The sequence below is a fragment of the Capsicum annuum genome, chromosome 8, assembly GCF_002878395.1.
Source record: "Capsicum annuum cultivar UCD-10X-F1 chromosome 8, UCD10Xv1.1, whole genome shotgun sequence".
Lineage (NCBI taxonomy): Eukaryota > Viridiplantae > Streptophyta > Magnoliopsida > Solanales > Solanaceae > Capsicum > Capsicum annuum.
The window spans coordinates 79,606,805-79,626,214 of NC_061118.1; the positions used below are offsets into that span (position 1 = coordinate 79,606,805).

At 37.6% G+C, this 19,410-nt stretch overlaps 1 protein-coding gene across 3 annotated transcripts; it reads right to left on the reverse strand.

Moving 5' to 3' along the window:
* Positions 1-413: 413 nt before the first annotated feature.
* On the reverse strand, positions 414-16,255 carry LOC107838948 (aspartate aminotransferase, chloroplastic). 3 transcript variants are annotated; one of them, XM_016682241.2, is made up of 12 exons: positions 16,108-16,255; positions 15,389-15,460; positions 15,219-15,284; positions 14,532-14,726; positions 14,345-14,383; positions 14,184-14,273; positions 13,972-14,080; positions 13,790-13,899; positions 3,163-3,306; positions 2,228-2,394; positions 1,067-1,331; positions 414-770 (listed from the first exon to the last, which is right to left on the reverse strand). In XM_016682241.2, the coding sequence occupies exons 2-12, from the start codon at positions 15,458-15,460 to the stop codon at positions 639-641; spliced, it is 1,389 nt and encodes a 462-aa protein (XP_016537727.1). In that variant the 5' UTR covers positions 16,108-16,255; the 3' UTR covers positions 414-638. The 3 variants fall into 3 exon arrangements, with proteins under 3 accessions (XP_016537727.1, XP_047251680.1, XP_047251681.1); XM_047395724.1 differs by lacking the exon at positions 14,184-14,273; XM_047395725.1 differs by lacking the exon at positions 3,163-3,306.
* Between the last annotated feature and the right edge of the window lie 3,155 nt (positions 16,256-19,410).

A 19,410-nucleotide genomic window follows, 5' to 3' on the forward strand; every position in this document is an offset into this window, starting at 1 on the left:
AACAAGAAAATATAAGAAGTCACCAAATTTTTAATAGTTTTAAGTAATCAAAGAGTTTTTTAAGATTTAACTTTAAAATAAGAAAAGATCTTAAATATAAAAAAATAAACAAAATAATCGTACTACAAATATTGTTCAAAGCAATGCATCTCTCTTTGACAAGTGATTTGAACTTTTTACACTTCATTAAGAGATCTTTGCAATAGATAAAGTCGTCTAATTTTAAATAATCAAAAGTTACACGTGCGATTAAACTAGTTATTTAAAAATATTTGAAATATAGAGAGACAAATTAGTAACTATTCTACATAGACTAATTTTGTAGGACTTTTCTTATAGGAGACAAAAAAGACAGTCATCTATTATGACGTACATTTATGTAATTTACCCATTTAAAACAAATACAAAAAAAATTGATTGAATCTCCAAAATTTATCTATATCACAAAAAGTTAGCATACATTAGATCCATGCAAGCACGGCTCTTATGTCTAGTACAGATAAAATCTGTAAGCCTAAAATAATCTGAAACTTCTCTTACAATATTTTAAGAGGGGATCACGTGCTCGTCAGGAAGAAAGAATTACACTGAAATTCCTGCGGATATTGCTATCAAAACTTACTGTCACAATCCAAGATTTAGCTCGCATTGTAGTATGTGTCAATGATGGCATCAGCAAGGTATTCACATTTAGCAGACGATAATCCAGCCAAGGATATCCTCCCATCTTTTGTCATATACACATGCCACTTATTGGTTATGCTCTCGCTCTGCGTGACAAAAAAGAAAGTGAAAAAGAATGAGCACTGGATATGCAGGTACAGGGAAAGAAATATATGTACAGTTGATACTCTAGTCCATAGTTGAGTCATAAGGAAACTCACTGCACTATCTTTTGCATATTGAACTTAAAAATTGGTAAGAAATGAAGGAACGAATATCCTTCCGTAAATGCTGAGTGAAGAATGTGCAATGTGGTGAATGACCAAGGTAGAAACTGTCAAACAAATCAAATTGAATTTACCTGTACTGCAATGAAGCAAGAACTTAATTCGCGAGGCTTTACCTGAGCTTTACTGAGGCCTGTGAAGGAGAACATTCCAATCTGCTTCAAAATGAATGACCAGTCCTTTCCACTCTTATCCTTGACGGAGAGGCTATCATATAGCTTCTGTCTCACACTCTTTATCCTTCCTGCCATCATTTCCATCTCTTTTTTCCATTCACTGAAGAGCTCTGGTATTCCAATGACATTGGCAACAATTCTAGCACCGTGAATGGGGGGATTGGAGTACATTGGTCGAGCAAGCCTTTTAAGCTGGCTTTTCACCCTGTGAGTTAGTCGAGATGCATACAATCGTAGATGAGCAAATAATTCTACTGGTTCACCCACATAAAATCCACTCAGGCCATGGCTCAGCTTAAAGGAGAGCAATACATACAAAGTAAAAGATATCGATACAAAGGACAGCATCTGGTACCTGGCCTTTTATATGGAACCATTGATTACAACACAAGAAAATGCTTAATCTTACTACTCTCTCAGCTCGTCAAGACATAACAAGGGTTCATACCACAGCAGAGTCAAAATAGTCAGGTGGTTTTTTTCCTCATCTGCCTCAGTTTTGTTGGCAAGTTACCTGGTACTTGTATTAGTAAAGGTGTAGACACTCGATGGAATAATCAAGGTGAGTTTGCCCAGATACCACCCTATTTCAAATAGAAAAAAAAGAATGGACAAAACAAATTCTACATCTCTATCTGTTTCAGCTATGACACAGAATGACCTAATCCCAACATTTCAGCAACATTGTATGTTATCTAAACCCATTGACCACCTTTTACTGGTGTTCTATATTACCAGGAGGGGAAGATGAGCTTGTTTTTTCATAAATAAAAACGGCATTGACTTCCCATTCAAAAGAAAAAAAAGTCGGTATTAGCAGCAAAAACAAAAAACATTTTTTGCATACATAGTCATAGCCAGGGAAGATACTTAAGAAAGGACTTCAAGTTAGTGGTGCTAGGCACAATAATCATTGTCAGAAGCAACAAAAGGAAGAGGGATTAAAGCTTTCCCATCTTGCTGTAATGTATAGTTCACACGGAGAGAATTCTAAATACAGAACACAAAGAAATGGCATTATAATCTAAACAAAATCTTTAGTGCAACATCATTTTCCGAATATAGTGAACAATGTTTAGCTTCTAATGTTGGCTACTTTACCTTGTCGCTGCATCAGCAGATGAGCAAAGAACATTAATAGCCCCAATCCTTTCTCCATAGAGACCCAGATTTTTACTATATGATTGAGCAACCAAAAGCTCCATACCACGTGCAGCAAACAATCTCACAGATGAGGCATCTTGGTCAAGGCTGCCACTTGCAAATCCCTGCAGTGAAGATTAGATGAGGCATCTAGATTGTTATAGAGTGCAGCTTTCCAGTGCAAATATCTCAAGAAACAATGACTTCCACATGATCTTGTTCTAATAATTTCACTGTAGAAAAATCATTTTTTTATAAATCAGTAAATTTCATTGATAAATCATAAACACCTAGACTGTGTCCAAATAGAAATGTATGAAGTGGCTTAACCAACTTCATCCATCAAATTTTCCATCTATCATTTTAGCAAAGGTACACCCTCTTTATATCAAAAGAAGAAATGAAACAAGAAAGATCTTTCACTAGTTTGAAACAATCTCCTATTTCTCTCTCCTTCCTCTCTCTCTCTCTGAAGGGGAGCCTTGGAGTAACTGGTAAAGTTGCTGTCATGTGACCAGGAGGTCACGGATTCAAGCCTTGGAAACAGCCTCTGGCAGAAATGCAAGGTAAGGCTGCGTACGATACACCCTTGTGGTGGGGCCCTTCCCCGGACACCGCACATAGCGGTAGCTTTAGTGCACCGGGCTGCCCTTATCTTCCTCTCTCTCTCTATCTCTATCTCTCAGACACACACACAGAGAGACACAAACATCAAAACTTTTGAGGATCTTAAAATTTTACAGCTTCACCAGATGAAATCTCTCTCATCGCTTTCTCTCTCTCTCCCTCTCTTCCTCACACACACACACACACACACACATGTCAAAACTTTTCAGGAACTTCAAATTTTACAGCTTCACCAAATGAATGTATTTGGGTTCACCACAGATTACCTGGTAGGCAACATCAAAAAATGGAATGTGGTTCTTCTCCTGAATTAAATCAGCAATCTTTTCCCATTGCTCAGGTGTGGGATCAATACCAGTTGGGTTGTGTGCACAGCCGTGGAGCAAGATGAAAGATCCTTCTGGGGCAGCCTATAAACAAGTAATGCCATACATTTTGTCAATGACTTACACAAGAACTGCAAGAGATCCCTCAGACTCTACTTTTTTAGTGTGGGAAGAAGAGCAAGGCCAACAAAACTGCACACACATGTATTAGACATAAGAAGACATCTAGTACTGGATGATCCTATTTGACTTGTAAGACAATGCAGAAAATAAAATTCTATATTTCAAACCGAGATAGGAACTGAAGAGCTAAAAGGAGATAAAGCAGCCACCTTGTTGCATGCTCCATACTCACAAGAAAAATTATACCCTCCAAAGTTATTCAGTGACTTCAAATGAATTTGAATGCAATACATATTTTTTTTTTTGAGAAAGGTACCATTAACTTCTATATATCCACAGGTATACTACAACAAAGAGTAGTCCTCTCTCCAAAAAGTTTTACTCACAACACCTAAGATCTTGTAGTTACAGCATCCTCCAAAAAGTATTACTTACAGCACCTACGATCTTCTAGTTACAGCCAGTCAATAGCATTAAGAACATCTACTGTATTGCCTATCATTACATGCTTACACAAAAAATAATAAAGGCCTAGGTAGTCTTATCTTTAGCTTTTGCATGCTGCTCTGTCTTCCTTCAACGCATCTCTAGTTTCTTTCTCTAAATAGTCCGCCAGATGCAAGCATCTCTAGTTTCTTTCTCAAAGCATCTCTCCTTTTTTTTTGCTGCATTGCCATCTCTGTTCCAACACTTTAGCACTTCTGTAATTCTTCCAAGTTTCACCCATTGGATCTTTCTCTTGTGGATGAACATCTGCCACAGTTGAGTTGTCCAATTGCAATGTAAAAAGAGATGGGTTGCTGTCTCCACCTGTGATACGGGTCAAGGAGGCATCTAAGCACTCGAGGATATGAAGACATGAGGAAAGGCCCGAGCTTGTGGGGCTGCCTAAGCAAGGAACAAGCTTTGAAGTGTAGAGAACAAGTCCCAACACTCCAAAGCTGTCCAAGAAGCCAAGCCCCTTTGTTTGGGCTCATTAAGGGCCTTTTGGTCATTTATGTTTTTGCCATTTAGATTTTGATGATATGTTTTGAGAGCACCATAGAGTGTCTTGCAAGGTAGAATCCTTGTGTTGGTAGCTTGCTTAGAAACGTTGGTTGCTTGGGGATTCCGGTTCCCTTGAGGTCACGTAAGAGATAGGTTTATGTTGTGTGTGGTATTACAGGTCCAAGAGTGGAATAAGCTCTTGGGTTGTTAATATTACATCTCCATTTGTCTATCTTTCTATCTTTACTTTGTTCTAATCGTTGGTGTTCTTGTTCTAGTATTGTAACCCGTGACTTGTTGTTATTGTTATATCCTTGTTATTCATCTTGTCTTCATATTGTTGTTGTTAATCTTACTTTGGATTGGTTGTTTCGGTGTTAAAATACACCCTTTATCTCGTCATTGTTGTTGTTATTGTTGAATCCGAATGTGGTCTCTAAACGGTCCTTGAATCTTCGGATTTGTGGACTGTTTTGAGTGTGTTTTCTTGTCTTCTTGATAATTCCAGTAACATTTGGTATCAGAGCCATCTTTGGTTTTGTTCCTACAACACCAATCTTCGGCTCCTTTGATTGAAAATTTAAAAAAAAAAAAAAAAAGATTGAAAACTGAAATTTCCAGAAAATTATCCATTTGGTGTTCTTGGCTGAAAATTGTGTTATTGTTGTGTATTGGCCAAGAATTTTTGTTTGTTTAGTTGTTTCTAAGTGTTGGCTTTCTTGTTCACTAACACTTTGAGTCTAAAATCTAAACTTGAGCTTGAACTTGTTAGAGTTGTTGTGAACTTGAAGAGTGGCCGATTGCTGTTGTTCATTGTGGTCTTAGCCGTGACTTGTTGGCGTTGTTGTTGTTACAGGTGAACGTTTGGATTGTTGAGTTCTTGGTGGTTGATGAAGATGTTCTTGATGTTCTTACAACCTTCATAATTTGATGAATAAAGTGACTACTAGATCTTAAAAAGTTGAAGGGAAAAAGGTGAAAACTTATTAGTCTTGTAAGACTAGCAATCATTTATCAACTAGTCAATCACTTCTCAACAACTTTCCTTGTTTTAAGGACCTTGTTTTAGGGAACTAGTGCAAAAAGTCAAGTCTTCCATTCTTTTGAATTTGAAGAAGATTTCAAGACTTGTTTCCCTCCAAAACAATTCCCACCAATTCCAAATCACCAATTGTTCAAGACTTTCAATTTTAGAAAATAAAAAAATTGTTAGGCCGCAACCAATACATGACTGCCACGTCACTGTTTCTGTTCGCACAACAAATTTTGGCTCAAATTTGGATTTTCTTAATTTCTTATTGTTGGTTCCTAGTTTCGTTTGTTGACTCTAATAACTAATCGACAAGCTAGTACTCCTCTACTAGATTGTAAATTAGTTTTTGAATACACTTCTTCGTGTTAACGTTGTTTGTTTTGTGCTTTTCTCGTTTTTGAGTCGTGGTATCTTTTGGTTCAACTTCGTACATTACTTATTTGAGTCGTTTCAAACAAGAATCTACTCCGACCTCGACCACAATTGGGACCAAGTAACCTCATTGTAGAATAAGCGAGTTATCAATGCTTGTGAGACCATTAGAGTGAAAACGTCAAAGTGTGAAAGTGAGGAATTGTTGTTTTGAGTCGACTCGTGGACTGATTTTTGCTAACATTAACGTGTTATTGTTTTTATTATGTTTTAGTGTTCTTAATAGATACTATGGCATCGGAAAAGGTGACCATGAACAATTTGATGGCGGCCATAATGGGTATGAAACATGACCTTAGTAGTCAAATGGAGAGAATGGAAAGAATAATGGACCGAGTGGAAAGAAAAATGAAAGACGGAAAGCTCTCTTTGCAAGGAGTTGGATAACTTGATAGAGCAACCAAGCCTTCCTAATCAAGTTTCCATGAGTGGACATGCTCCACATGAGTTACAAGGTAATCAAACTAACTCTTGTACTCTAATGAATGAGGCTAGTAGCCAACTAAGTGTGAATGATAGTTTGCCTTTAAGTGAGCCGAATGTGCCTCCATTTGGTGATGATAATATACAACTTGAGATTGTGGAAATACTAGTTGATCCATCTAGTGTTGAAGCCATTGTGGCAAGTGATAGTACATTCTCTTATGGAAGTCATGAAGACCAACTTGTGTGTGAAAATGGTGATGTTGAACATGTTGGTCGATTGACTAAGGATGACCCTCTAGTTGTTTTTGTTGTAGATCATGTTAGTATAGAGGGTGTCAATAAGTGTAATGGTGGTAGTCTTCGTGAAAGGAAGTATGTCCTCCACCCATGTCCATGGACACTCTACCCCTTTGATCCCGGTGACAATTTGAAATGTGATGTTGATTCATTTCAAACCATATTCTAGAATGGCGTGTGTGCATTGTGCGGGCATGGTTATGCTGATGCTAAGCATGTCTTGTATGTAATTCGGGTTTCCCGTGATTGGTGTCATTTTTGAGAACCCGAGGGATGTTTGGTTATATGTGAAATTTGAGCCACCTTGGCATGATGCTATAATTGATTACGCTAATCCTAACTCTCATACCTTGAGGAACTTGTGTTTGCTTGTCCTTCTTATTATTTTGCAAGGTTCGGATTCGAGGACGAATCCTTTCTAAGGAGGGGAGGATGATACGGGTCAAAGAGGCATCTTAGCACTCGAGGATATGAAGACGTGAGGAAAGACCCGAGCTTGTGGGGCTGCCTAACCAAGGAACAAGCTTTGAAGTGTAGAGAACAAGTTCCAACACTCCAAAGCTGTCCAAGAAGCCAAGCCCTTTTGTTTGGGCTCATTAAGGGTCTTTTGGTCATTTATGTAACAAGTGTTGCCCTAGCCTATAAATAGAACAATTAGGTCATTTTGTCATTTAGATTTTGATGATATGTTTTGAGAGCACCATAGAGTGTCTTGCAAGGTGGAATCCTTGTGTTGGTAGCTAGCTTAGAAACGTTGGTTGCTTGGGGATTCTGGTTCCCTTGAGGTCACGTAAGAGATAGGTTTATGTTGTGTGTGGTATTACAGGTCCAAGAGTGGAATAAGCTCTTGGATCCTTAATATTACATCTCTATTTGTCTATCGTTCTATCTTTACTTTGTTCTAATTGTTGGTGTTCTTGTTCTAGTATTGTAACCCGTGACTTCTTGTCATTGTTATATCCTTGTTGTTGTTCATCTTGTCTTCATATTGTTGTTGTTAATCTTACTTTGGATTGGCTGTTTCGGTGTTAAAACACTCTTTATCTCGTCATTGTTGTTGTTATTGTTGAATCCGAGTGTGGTCTCTAAACGGTCCTTGAATCTTCGGATTTGTGGACTGTTTTGAGTGTGTTTTCTTGTCTTTTTGATAATTCTGGTATCAACCTGTTCTTTACATAAATGACACCTAGAGCATAGATTAAACTTTCTTTTGTTCCAAATCTCATCTGTCAACACTGCTTCCTTTGCCAAAAGCCATGTAAAATAATAGTTCACCTTGCGAGGGATTTTTGTTTTTCAGATCGTCTTCCAAGGCCAACCTACTACATGATCTTCAGTAGACCTTAATTCTCTGTAGGCAGATCTAACAGTGAACACACCCCTACTTTCCCACTTCCCTAGCAATCTGTAATCTGTAACTCAAGTCATTGTGTCATGAAAAGTCGCTATGGTTGCCATTTCCCAATCATTTAAATTCCTTCTCAGATGAAGGTTTCACCCTTGTCCTGTCCATAAATCAGCCACAGTGGCATCCTTTTGGTTGACTTAAACTGCATATCCCAAGAAAAGCTTTTTGAGAATCCCCTGACCACACCAATTATCATTTCACAAATTCACTTTCTCACCATTACCCACCTTGCATTTTGTTCTATCCCAGACTTGTTACCATAAATTTCTTATTGGTCTCCAGACACTGCAGTTATAGGGGGGACTGGTAACCACTCTTGTCATCCACTTGTCCTCCATACCATATTTGATCACTTCCTCCATAGAGAAATTTCTGGTGAGACAAACTTCCATAACCATTTCATCATTAGACTTTTGTTCTGAGTTCTCAAATCTCTGATATTCAGACCTCCCCCTCTTTTGCTGACCAATAGTTTTTCCCACTCCACTAGATGATCACTTTTCTTATCTTCACTACCCTGCCACAGAAAGTTCCGACTTAAAGCATCCAACCTCTTAGTCACACTAACTGGGATTGGGAACACTGACATCATGTATGCAGGTAAAGCATCCAGAACACTGTTCACTAAAGTGAGTCTACCACCAGATGATAGATATTGGCACTTCCAGTTTGCAAGTTTCCTCTCACATTTTCAATAACACCACTCCAAATTTCTTTTGACTTGCTTTTTGCCCCCAGAGGCATCCCCAAATAAGTTGTTGGTACTGCACCCACTGTGCCTCCTAACCTGCAAGCTAAGTATTCTATGTTTGCTACATCATTAACTGGATATATGAAAGTCTTGTTCCAGTTAATGTGCAAACCAGACACGACCTCAAAAATGATGAAAATCACTCTCAAGATCAGCATGTGTTCCTCTATTACTTCACAGAAAACTAGAGTGTCATCTGCATAATGCAAATGAGTAATCTCTAAATTGTTTCCTGAGTTGCCTGATACGCCCAAATTACAACTCTCGTTAGAAAGTGTAAACGGTCGTTGTCAAATATAGAACCCAACTAGGTTGGGATCGAATCCCACAGGGAACCCTATGCAAACTAAGTGTTATGGTTGTTAATAGACCGTTGATCGAAGGCTCCGGATAAAAAGGGGTTTGAATTGTTAACAGTATTTAAATGGTTGTACTGATCAGTGTTCCAACTAGCGAGTTTTATTTCAGGTATTAATTCAATGAGAATAAACAAACTAGAGTTATGTTCACCAAGATGTTCAAGCAGACGGGGACGTGAATTATCTTAAATTCCCAATTTACAACTTTAATTGCAACAACAAAAACAACAACAGACCTAGTGTATACCCAGAGAGTGGGGTCTGGGGAGGGTAAAATGTACGCAGTCCATACAGCTACCTTCGACAACTTTAATTGCAAGAGTTATTGAATTCTAGAGTTTACCCATTTGTTTCTCAACCTAAATGGATAATTTACCCTTTAATTCTTTCGAACTTAAAGAGTTTTGATTTATTCAATTAGTCTCAAATGTGGGTCAATCCTTGTTGAGGCATCAACCCATAACCCTAAGGTTAAAGCCTTTAGGTTTCATGTAAACTCCTTTTCTCGACAGATACTTTTCTTCTAAGACAAGTAATGTTCTTGGGCTCACCCTTCAAGTTTGCAACCAAGAAAGGTCATTAATGTGAAGAAGGGTTCATACAACCTCAATTATATGTGGGAATTAAGCATTTTCACTACCCCAACCAGCTATTCACATCAAGGCTCCCATAACCCTAGTTATGGAAGTTTAGCCACACATCTTAAGAGGAGAAGAAGAAATCATTGTGTTTTTCATAAATGAATTCAGAGAATTACTTACAAAAATTACAAGAATTGTTCTTGAATCTTCAATGAAAAATATGAATAAAGAAAACTAGATCCACAATTGTAGCTTCAATCACAGTGAATAATACTTGCAATAAGGTTTTCTATATGGAAATATGATAAAAAATACCTAAATAAAACCTAAATTGGGTGTTTATATGTTCCCAGGTCCTACAGATTTGAAATTTGAACTCATTAAAACCGCGTCAAGGTTGACAAACCGTCGGTAGGCTGACGGTCCGTCACGTGGACCGTCGCTGAAGGTCACAATTGGTCACTTTCTAGTTAAGTGGTGACGGTAAGGTTGGCAGACCGTCGCTAGTCTGACGGTCCGTCGCATGGGCCGTCGCTGGATCCTTTGAAAAGTCATTCTCTGATTCAGCCCGACGGACAAGTTGGCGATCCAACGGTCCGTCACTTGGACTGTAGCAGGAGTTACTCCTTTGTTCCTTTCTGCTTAACTCTGACGGTCACCCTAGCGATCCGTCGCATGGCTAACGGTCCGCCAGTTCACGTCAGTGGCCTTTTTCTGCTACTTTTCCAAGTTTCTTCTTCAGCTAACTCCTTGACCTGAAAACACTAAAATCCAGTATTAAATACAACATCAGTTGCTTGAAAACACACAATTATCCCTTAAAAAAGATGTAAAATGTTCCGTCAAAAGTCGGAACATCATTGCCTCCAACCTGGAAGCCTTTAATCCATCAATTACCTTTTGCTGTCTGGAAAAGGTTACTCAAGCTTTCCATAGCTAGTATAAAGAGAAAAAGGGATAAAGGGTCCCCTAGTCTCAATCCTCTATGAGATGGGAAAAAACCACAAGAACTCCTATTGATCAACACCGAAAGTTTCACTGAGCTTATGCAATGTCTAATCCACCTTAACCATCTTGGACCAAAGCCCATTTTTTGCAACATGTTCATCAGAAAGTTCCTTTAGGTGCTTATATGCCTTCTGGATATCCAGTTTGCATAAGATACCGGGTTGTCTATCCCTCTGTCATGAGTCAACACATATATTGGCAATTGCTACTACATCCATGATCTGTCTATTCTTGAAGACAGCCATTTGTTGTCTGTCTACTATCTTGTGCATCACTTTCTTCAATCTTCCAGCCAAAAGTCCAACCCCCCCCCCCCCCCAAACCAAACACACACAAAAAAAAAAAACTAAACTTATTGGTCTGAAGTCATTGAGTTCCACCGCCCCTACCTTCTTGGGTATCAGAGCCACAAACGTGGCATTTATGCTCTTCTCAAATATCCCTTCCTTACGGAAATTTTGTACTGCTTCTACCATATCTGACTTGATGATTTCCCAACATTGACTGAAGAGATATATAGAAAAGCCATACAGGCCAGGGGTTTTGTCCCCGACACAAGCTTTTATGCTTTCTAAGATATCCTGAGCTTCAAAGAGAACCAGCCATCAGTTGGTTGTTATCAGCTACATCAATCATAGGGTAATCTCTCCTCACCAGTTGTGGCCTCCAGTTCTCAGATTCAGAATATAATTTCTCATAATAGTCCATGATCTCCCTGAATCTCATTGGGTTCAGTCACCATCACTTCTCTCTCTTTTAGTTTGTCAATGTTGTTGAACCTTCTGTGGGCATTTGCTCTTTTATGGAAGAAATTTGTACTTCTATCCCCCTGCTTAAGCCAGATGGCTCTAGATTTTTGTCTCCAGGCAATTTCTTCATTTTTGGCTATTTTTTCATACTCAGCAGTCAGGTCTATTTTAGAAGCTATCTCCCCCTCTTCCGAAATTCTCTGGTTTTGTATCATATCATATTCTGCTAAATGATTAACTACCATCTGCTTCTGTTGTTTCAGATTGCCTCGATTAGTCTTACTCCACTCTTTCAACTTCCCTTTCAATGCCTTTAGCTTTGCTACCAAAACGAAAACTGGCTTACCATGAAACTGGAAAGACTCCCACCAACTTAACTCTTTCATTGAAGTTCTCTGTGGTCAGCCACCAATTCTCAAATTTGAAGTATGATTTGGTTGTCTCCCAGTCTCCACATTGTAACATTATAGGTGCATGGTCAGAAAAAATTCCCTGAAGCACAGACTATTTTATGTTCCTGAAATTAGTGTCCCATTCTCCAGAGAATAGAAACCTGTCCAATCTAGCTGCTGTTGGATGTCTGTCACCTTTCCTCCATGTATATTATCCCCCAGCTAAATCTAGAGCCATTAGTTCCATGTCTTCAATGAACTCAGACAGATCTGTCATTGACCTGCTGATTCTGCGGCACTTATGTTTCTCAGAAGGGTACATTACTATGTTGAACTCACCACATAAAACCCATGCTCCTGAGAATAAATCTCTGGCTGCCCCAATCTCCACCATGTTTCTTCCCTCTGCACTCTATTATTAGGAGCATAAACTCCTGTTATATGCCAATTGAAATCCTCATTCTTTCCAGAATAGCAACAGGAAACTGAAAATGCACCCACACTGCTCACTTCCCCTACCAAATTCTTTTATCCCACATTATTATGACTCCCCCTCCAGTCCCACTGGCTTCTAATTGTACATAATCTGCCCATCTACTCCTCAAAACTTCTTTGACAATATTAGCCATCTCCCCCTTCATTTTTGTTTCATGCAGACGAACGCCATCCACTTTCCAGGTTCTTAGCATATTCCTGATTATACTCCTGTTCCTCTTACAATTTATGCCCCTCACATTCCACAACAACAACAACATACCCAGTATATTCCCACAAAGTGGAGTCTGGGGAGGGTAAAGTGTACGCAGTCCATACCAATACCTCAGGTGAAGTAGAGAGGCTGTTTCTGATAGACCCCCGACTTCGGATAGATAATAAATATAACAAACAAAAAACATAAAGCAAACAGCAAGGAATATCACAACACTAGATAGTAAAGGAAACCAGACACCCACAAAGTAAGATTATAAACTAGTTATAGCTATATAAAATCATAGACATCACCAAAACACCATGAACAAGAGGCTACACATAGGGTCCTTGGTCTCCTTACATGGTCTTGGGCAATCCTCCCCTCATGAGCTAGCTTTTGAGGTTGAGTTAGGCCCAAGGTCCATTTCTTTATCAGTTTGCTGCTCCTCCCTCACATTCCAAGATGCATAATATACATTTGAAAGGTGAAGGGGGTGTTTGGATTGATTTATTTTTAAGTGCTTTTGACTTTTAAGCACTTTTTAAGTTTTAGTAGTGTTTGGCAAACTTAAAAAGTGCTTTTAAGCACTCACTTTTAGACCAAAAAAGTATGAAAATAAGCCAAAAGTAGAGTCTCCCCTACTTATGGCTTCTAGCTTATAAGCTGCTTCCTAAAAGCTCATCCAAATACCCTCTAAATTGGTTAATCAAAAGTCGAAAAAGGGGTTTGGGGGGGCGGAGGGGGGGGGGGGGCAATCCTTCCTTTCCCACCATGATTGGTGTTGAGTCAGTTGACAGATGCTCTTAAAAGGATGGTGAGAACATTAAACTCACGGGTGTACCCGCAGCGGAACAGAGAGGTTGCCTCCTAAGAACAACTGGGTTTGGATTGTTGTTTTTGATTCCTCACCCATACCATAAGATAAAGGGTGACATTTCACATTCCAAATCGTACCAAACTTTCTCTAAGTAGAGTGTGAGAACCAAGCTCCTCTGATTTTCCTTTTCGGAAATATGACTGCTCACATTAACAGAACCAAGTCATTCCTACCAAGAAACATATAGAACGAGCAGACTTGGTTGCAAAGTTACATGTAAGCTATAAGCAGAGATATGAGCCAATACAAACATAGGAAGGAAGAGCACCACGAAACAGAAAAAGCATCTGGGAGATACTATGCTATTCTAGAATGAATAATTATCTCAACTTCAACTACTGAAAGTCAGAGCATGTCCCACATACAAAGGCACCAGAAGTCAATGAACTTGTGGAGAAGGAAGACTGTGCTCATTGCTGCTTTATAAGGACGACAAGTGAGGACGATAATAACCTTTATATCATCTATCATTCCAGCAAAATCAAGGCCAACTGTTCTAGGATCATAGTATTGATATTCAGACCAAGGCACTCTGGCATCATTGAAAATGTTTTTATGATTTCCTGCAAAACGCAACGGCAAAATTCAGTATAATGAAATTCACCTAAAGTAATCCAAAAGCAATATATACACACCCCATGTTGGAGATGATATCAAAACTTTAGAGCCAGGAAAGTAACGTTCTATCAGTGCTGCAGCAATACGTAATGACCCAGTTCCTGATAGACCTTGAATCGTTGCCACCTGAACAAGAAACGAAGAATGTCATGCGCAACAAAATGCAACGAAACTGAATTTTCATGTTCCAGGATACTCTTTCACTTTAAGTTAAAAACAAAAAATTTACCCTTTGTTGCTGAAGCACTGGGTTATCTGCCCCAAACAATAACTCTGATGTGACTTTGTTGAATGCAGACAAGCCTTCTATCGGAAGATACTATGTATCCATGGATAAAAGTAAGTAACAAATTCCACCACATAAAACTAGTCAAAGCCAAAATTAAGTACCTCTTTGTTTTCTCCTCTCTCCAGCATAAGGTTCTCAGCCTAAAGAAAAGTAATTTCCTCATCATTCAGAGGCAAAACTATAGAAAGTTGTTACAATTTTTAAGGATGAACACACAGGAGTCAGGACAAGGCAACTCATTCATAATTTACAAACTACTAGAGCTTAAACAAGGGATAAAGAACTTACCTTCTTAACAACATTGAGGACATATGGTTGAAGATCTTCTGTGCGGTAAGCTCCGACTCCAAGGTTAAGCTTCAGTTCATTTGTATCAGCCTTGAATGCTTCAGAGACTCCAAGAATGGGGTCAGGAGGAGCCATTGTTATTCCCTCAAATTGAGAGACATTAACAGCAACAGTCATAGCAGTCCGACCATTTGACTGGAAAACAGAAAGAAACATCATAATTTTGATATAGGTCATCCCAATTCACAAAGTTAAAAAATTAAATCACAGTATCATCGTTGGGTTCATGCCCTTCCCTCCCCTTGGGTTTGGATATAGTTGCAAAAAAATAAGCAATCTGCCTGAGCTCGTGTTCTTTGTCTTTCCCCACTGTGCCTCTATCTAAGTTATTGTCAAGTGTGTGTAATGGTGTTACACACTGATCCACCCAGATTTTGTAATTAGTAGTCTTGAAACAATAATAAGTTCTGGAGTTGATTTACGAAGCATTATAGGGGACCATCCAGCATCATACACCAAGCTAGAGACACCTGTTCATTTGTATGCAAATCATCCCACTCCCACCATTATTTCCCAATTGAACTTTTCTTTTCTATGCTCTAAAGGATGGAACCTACTGGCAGTTGCACTACATCAGGGAAGCTGACGCCTCTCAGCAAAAGTGCACAAACAACACAAAGTTCCTACCTTTGCCTTCACAAAGTCCTTCCCGGAAAAGGCCCTTTGGCTAGAAGTCCCTAGCTTCAACTTTGACTGCTCAAACAGAAACAACGAGATGAATCCTCCTCACAGTAGAAGTTAGGGCAACTTCCAAATGGCATAAATGAAAAATGATCAAGCAAGTGATGACATATTACCTTGAGATTATGTTGCAAGGAAAACGAAGCTGATGGAGTGGCAAAAGCTAGAGAGAACATAGTGGAAGCCATCTGGGATTTAAAGGAACAAAATACTAATCATTAATTCTGACCAATTCATTTGACAGTTAAAACTAAGATAACTAAAGAACTACAGATTCAAAATTGAATTGAGGAAAAAGAACCTTCTCTTGTTAGATGGAGCGATGTGTGATCTATATTTTTTAGTAAAAAGAAGGATTTAAATCAAGCCAGGAGAATATAAAATATTTTTCCTGCCTTTTTTACAGTCTCTACGTCCAGGTCTAAGGTCCGTTTGATAAACGCCTAGTAGTGGGGATCGATTAATACAGCAATTAAAAACATGACTCTCAACATTAAAATTCAAATACACAACTAGTAGAAAAGCTCAACTTATCCATGTAACTACTGTAACCTATAACCAAAACAATTGTGTCAACCAACGATTGAACATCAAATGGAACTACCATGATATAAAAGACACAAAAATTCATGAAAGATCAAAAAACGAAAGTGACGGCACAAGCAAATAATACGGACAAACAGCAAAAAAATTAGAGAGTTGTTATGTAAGTGGGTGAGTGTCAGTATCAAAATCAAGAATTACGCAACAAGAATTGTGACTACAAGGTCAAGTAGAAAAGCAAGAAATACAACCCGATTAAGATAAACGCAGAGGGAATGAGCAGTGCCCTTACAGCAAAGGAAGAACCGGGATAAAAGGGGCTTCGAGACTTTGGGTTTACAGGAAAGCGAAGAGTAAAGGGAAGAACTGATCGATGGGAACACAACTGTAATAACCCAGACTTTTAATGAGACGTAAATGGGTAATTTAGCTTATTTTATTATTATTAATAATTAATACTCCCTCCGTTTTAAAAAAAATACTTATTTTTCTTTTTAATTCGTTTAAAAAAGAATCATTTTTTTTCTTTTTTAGCAATACTTTCATTTCAACTTTCCATATGGCATGTTTATGACCACAAGATTAAAGGGCATTTTGATATATTTACACTACTTCAATTTAAAGCCACAAGATTCAAAAGTCTTCTTTATTTTCTTAAACTTTGTGTTAAATCAAAGTAAGTCATTACTCCTTCCATTTAAAAAAGAATAACCTACTTTGATTTGGCACAAAGTTTAAGAAAATAAAGAAACTTTTGAATCTTGTGGCCTTGAATTAAAGCAGTGTCAAATGTACCAAAATACCCTTTAATCTTGTGGTCATAAACATGTCATGTGGAAAGCTAAAATTAAAGTATTGCCAAAAAAGGAAAAGGGTCATTCTTTTTTAATGAACTAAAAAGAAAAGTAGGTCATTCTTTTTTAAACGGAGGAGTAATAGAGTTGAAGAAAGCAATTCAAGAGCCAACTGTTTCCCTTCAGTTTCACCCTAAAAAAAAGAGTTTATATAGAATTCTTGGGCTATTTTTTTATCCCATTATTTTGGAGGAGACAACAAGCTGCGTAGGAAGAGAGATAAAAAAAACAGAGAGTACTCAATCATCGTTAGCAGGCATCCTCGTAAAGTGACAAAGTATGAAACTTCTTTTTGTAGTTCTTTTGCATAGAATTATGAAAACAATGACTGCTCAAAACGACAAATAGTGTGTATTTAATTTTTTTCATATGAGTAAGTTGTCTACCACTGAGGTGAAGGAACAAAAATTGATTAATGTTGATTAGTTGGTGGAAGAAAAAAAATAAAGACGAGAAAGGAAATAGAACATATCGATCGGAATCACTATACTTGCTTTAACTTTTTGTTTCCATCACTTCAAGCAACTAGATAAATAGGGAATATTTATAATGAAGAACTGATTGGATAATGATGAGAAATTCCTGATTTCAGTGACGATTCTTAGAGTAGAATATTAACAGTGGCAATATCGACATTGGGTGTGAATGTTAAGAGGATTGGGACTTAACCCCGAATAGAATAATTGATATCATTATTTAATATTTTTGCATAGATTGAAGCCATTGGAGGGTATTTGATTAGGGTTCTAAGGATTGCAAGGTTGGTGAACTTGTCATTAATGAGGTAAGTGGGACTTTAAGCTTTGGGTGCTTGCTTTTCAAATTTATTTTAAAAAATATTTTGTCCGCCCGGTCCATGTGTTGGGACCAGTGTGTGCTTGGCAGAATCATCGGTCTTCAAGGCCAATCGCGTATACTTTATGTTTAAGAATGCTAAATTTTCTTTATAAAATATAATGTGATGTGCTACGTTTGTGTATTATTAGACTGGGGCATTGTGTATGCTTCCTTGAATATGGCGTATGCTTCTTAGTACTAATGGGGCATTATGTATGTTTTCCTTGAGCATTGTGTATGCTTCCCTTGAGCATTGTGTATGCTTCTTGAATTGATATGGGACATTGTGTATGTTTTCCTGAGTACTATGTAGACTCTTGATGTATTTGGCGCATTGTGTATGTTGTCCGAGTATTGTGTATACTCTTTATATGTTTGGCGCATTCTGTATGTTACTCGGAACTCTTGGTGTTGGCTAATTACTTTAATTATAAATTATGATAAGTGTTTTGTATGAATTGTATTGAGGCATGTGGTTCTTAATGAAGGATCGTTGGATCTTGCTGGTCATCTTATTATGATATAATTTCTGTGTGTAACAACTTCACTTTCTTGGTGTTGTTGTATTTTCTAATACTTGTCCCAGGAGTACTTAAAGTAGCAAGTCGATGATCTTACTGAGTTATATTTATATATAGCTTACTTCTTACTTACATGTCTGCAGATATTACCACGCAAGGTAAAACTAGTGGGTGACGGTTCCTCCGTAAGGATTCTATTGCTAAGGTGAGCCTTCAAATTGTTCGTGAAGGCTTTCGTTTCAACTTTATCTATGTAGTTTATGTTTCTTTTCGTTGGATTTGCATGCCCAAAGGTTGAACTCATGTAACTCTATCTTAGATGCTCCATGGTCTTAGTGTGAGATTTGGGACAAAGAATTGGTTCTCGAGTGATTGTTGAATTTATAATTTGATTATGGAATTTTGTTGAATTAATATTCGCTATTTATTAATGCGTTGAAGTTGTAAATATCTTACCTTAGAGTTTATTATCTGGTAAAGTGTAAGGAAGATTGATTCTCCTGACAAGTGGTGTTAGCGGGTACCAGTCACGTCTAGAGATTATTTTGGGAAGTGACAATAACGAGGATCGAAATGACTATATTAATCTTACTCCATATACGACAAAATTTATGCATTATTGTTTGGCATAAACAATAAATAATAAGCTAAATTTTAATAATTTAAAAAATATACTACTTTTTCAAAAAAATATTTATATTTACATAGCCCATAAAATTAATTACTATTGTATAGTCTCATTTTTTACACTATATATAATTTTATATAGCTTTATACTATTTTATACTACTTTATACCACTTTATAATACTTAATCCACTTTCTATCACTTTATAAAAATTTATCCACACACACACATATATATACAAAATTATGTATGTATGTATGTATGTATGTATGTATGTATGTATAAATACAAATAGTAAGTTTATAAGAAATGTTTATACACACTGTTACATTTTTATACACCTATACATAATTATACACAATAACTCCTTCTCCCTTTATTAGATTCCTCTTTTGCCCTCTATCCATTTATGCTAATTTGTTTGTTGTACAAATTTGATAAACATGAGCAGTTGTGTACAAAATTTTGATGTGGTGTGTTTAGTTCGCCAAAGTGATAGGATTCAGTTGGAGTTGAGGTCTGGTGGATGGGTTCGATGGTTGGTGGGGGTGTTGTGGATCTGATTGATTTGATTGTTTGGATTTTTTTGATCTACTTTTGGAGTGATTGTGACTGTTGTTATTGTTCTTTGTTTGAATTTTGTGGTGGTGAGTGAGTGATTTAGCCGAAATAGCAAAATGAAAAGGGAAAGGAGAAAAAAGAAATGGATAGGTGTTTCCAAGCTCCAGTGACCTCACTAATAAACTCAGGCATCAA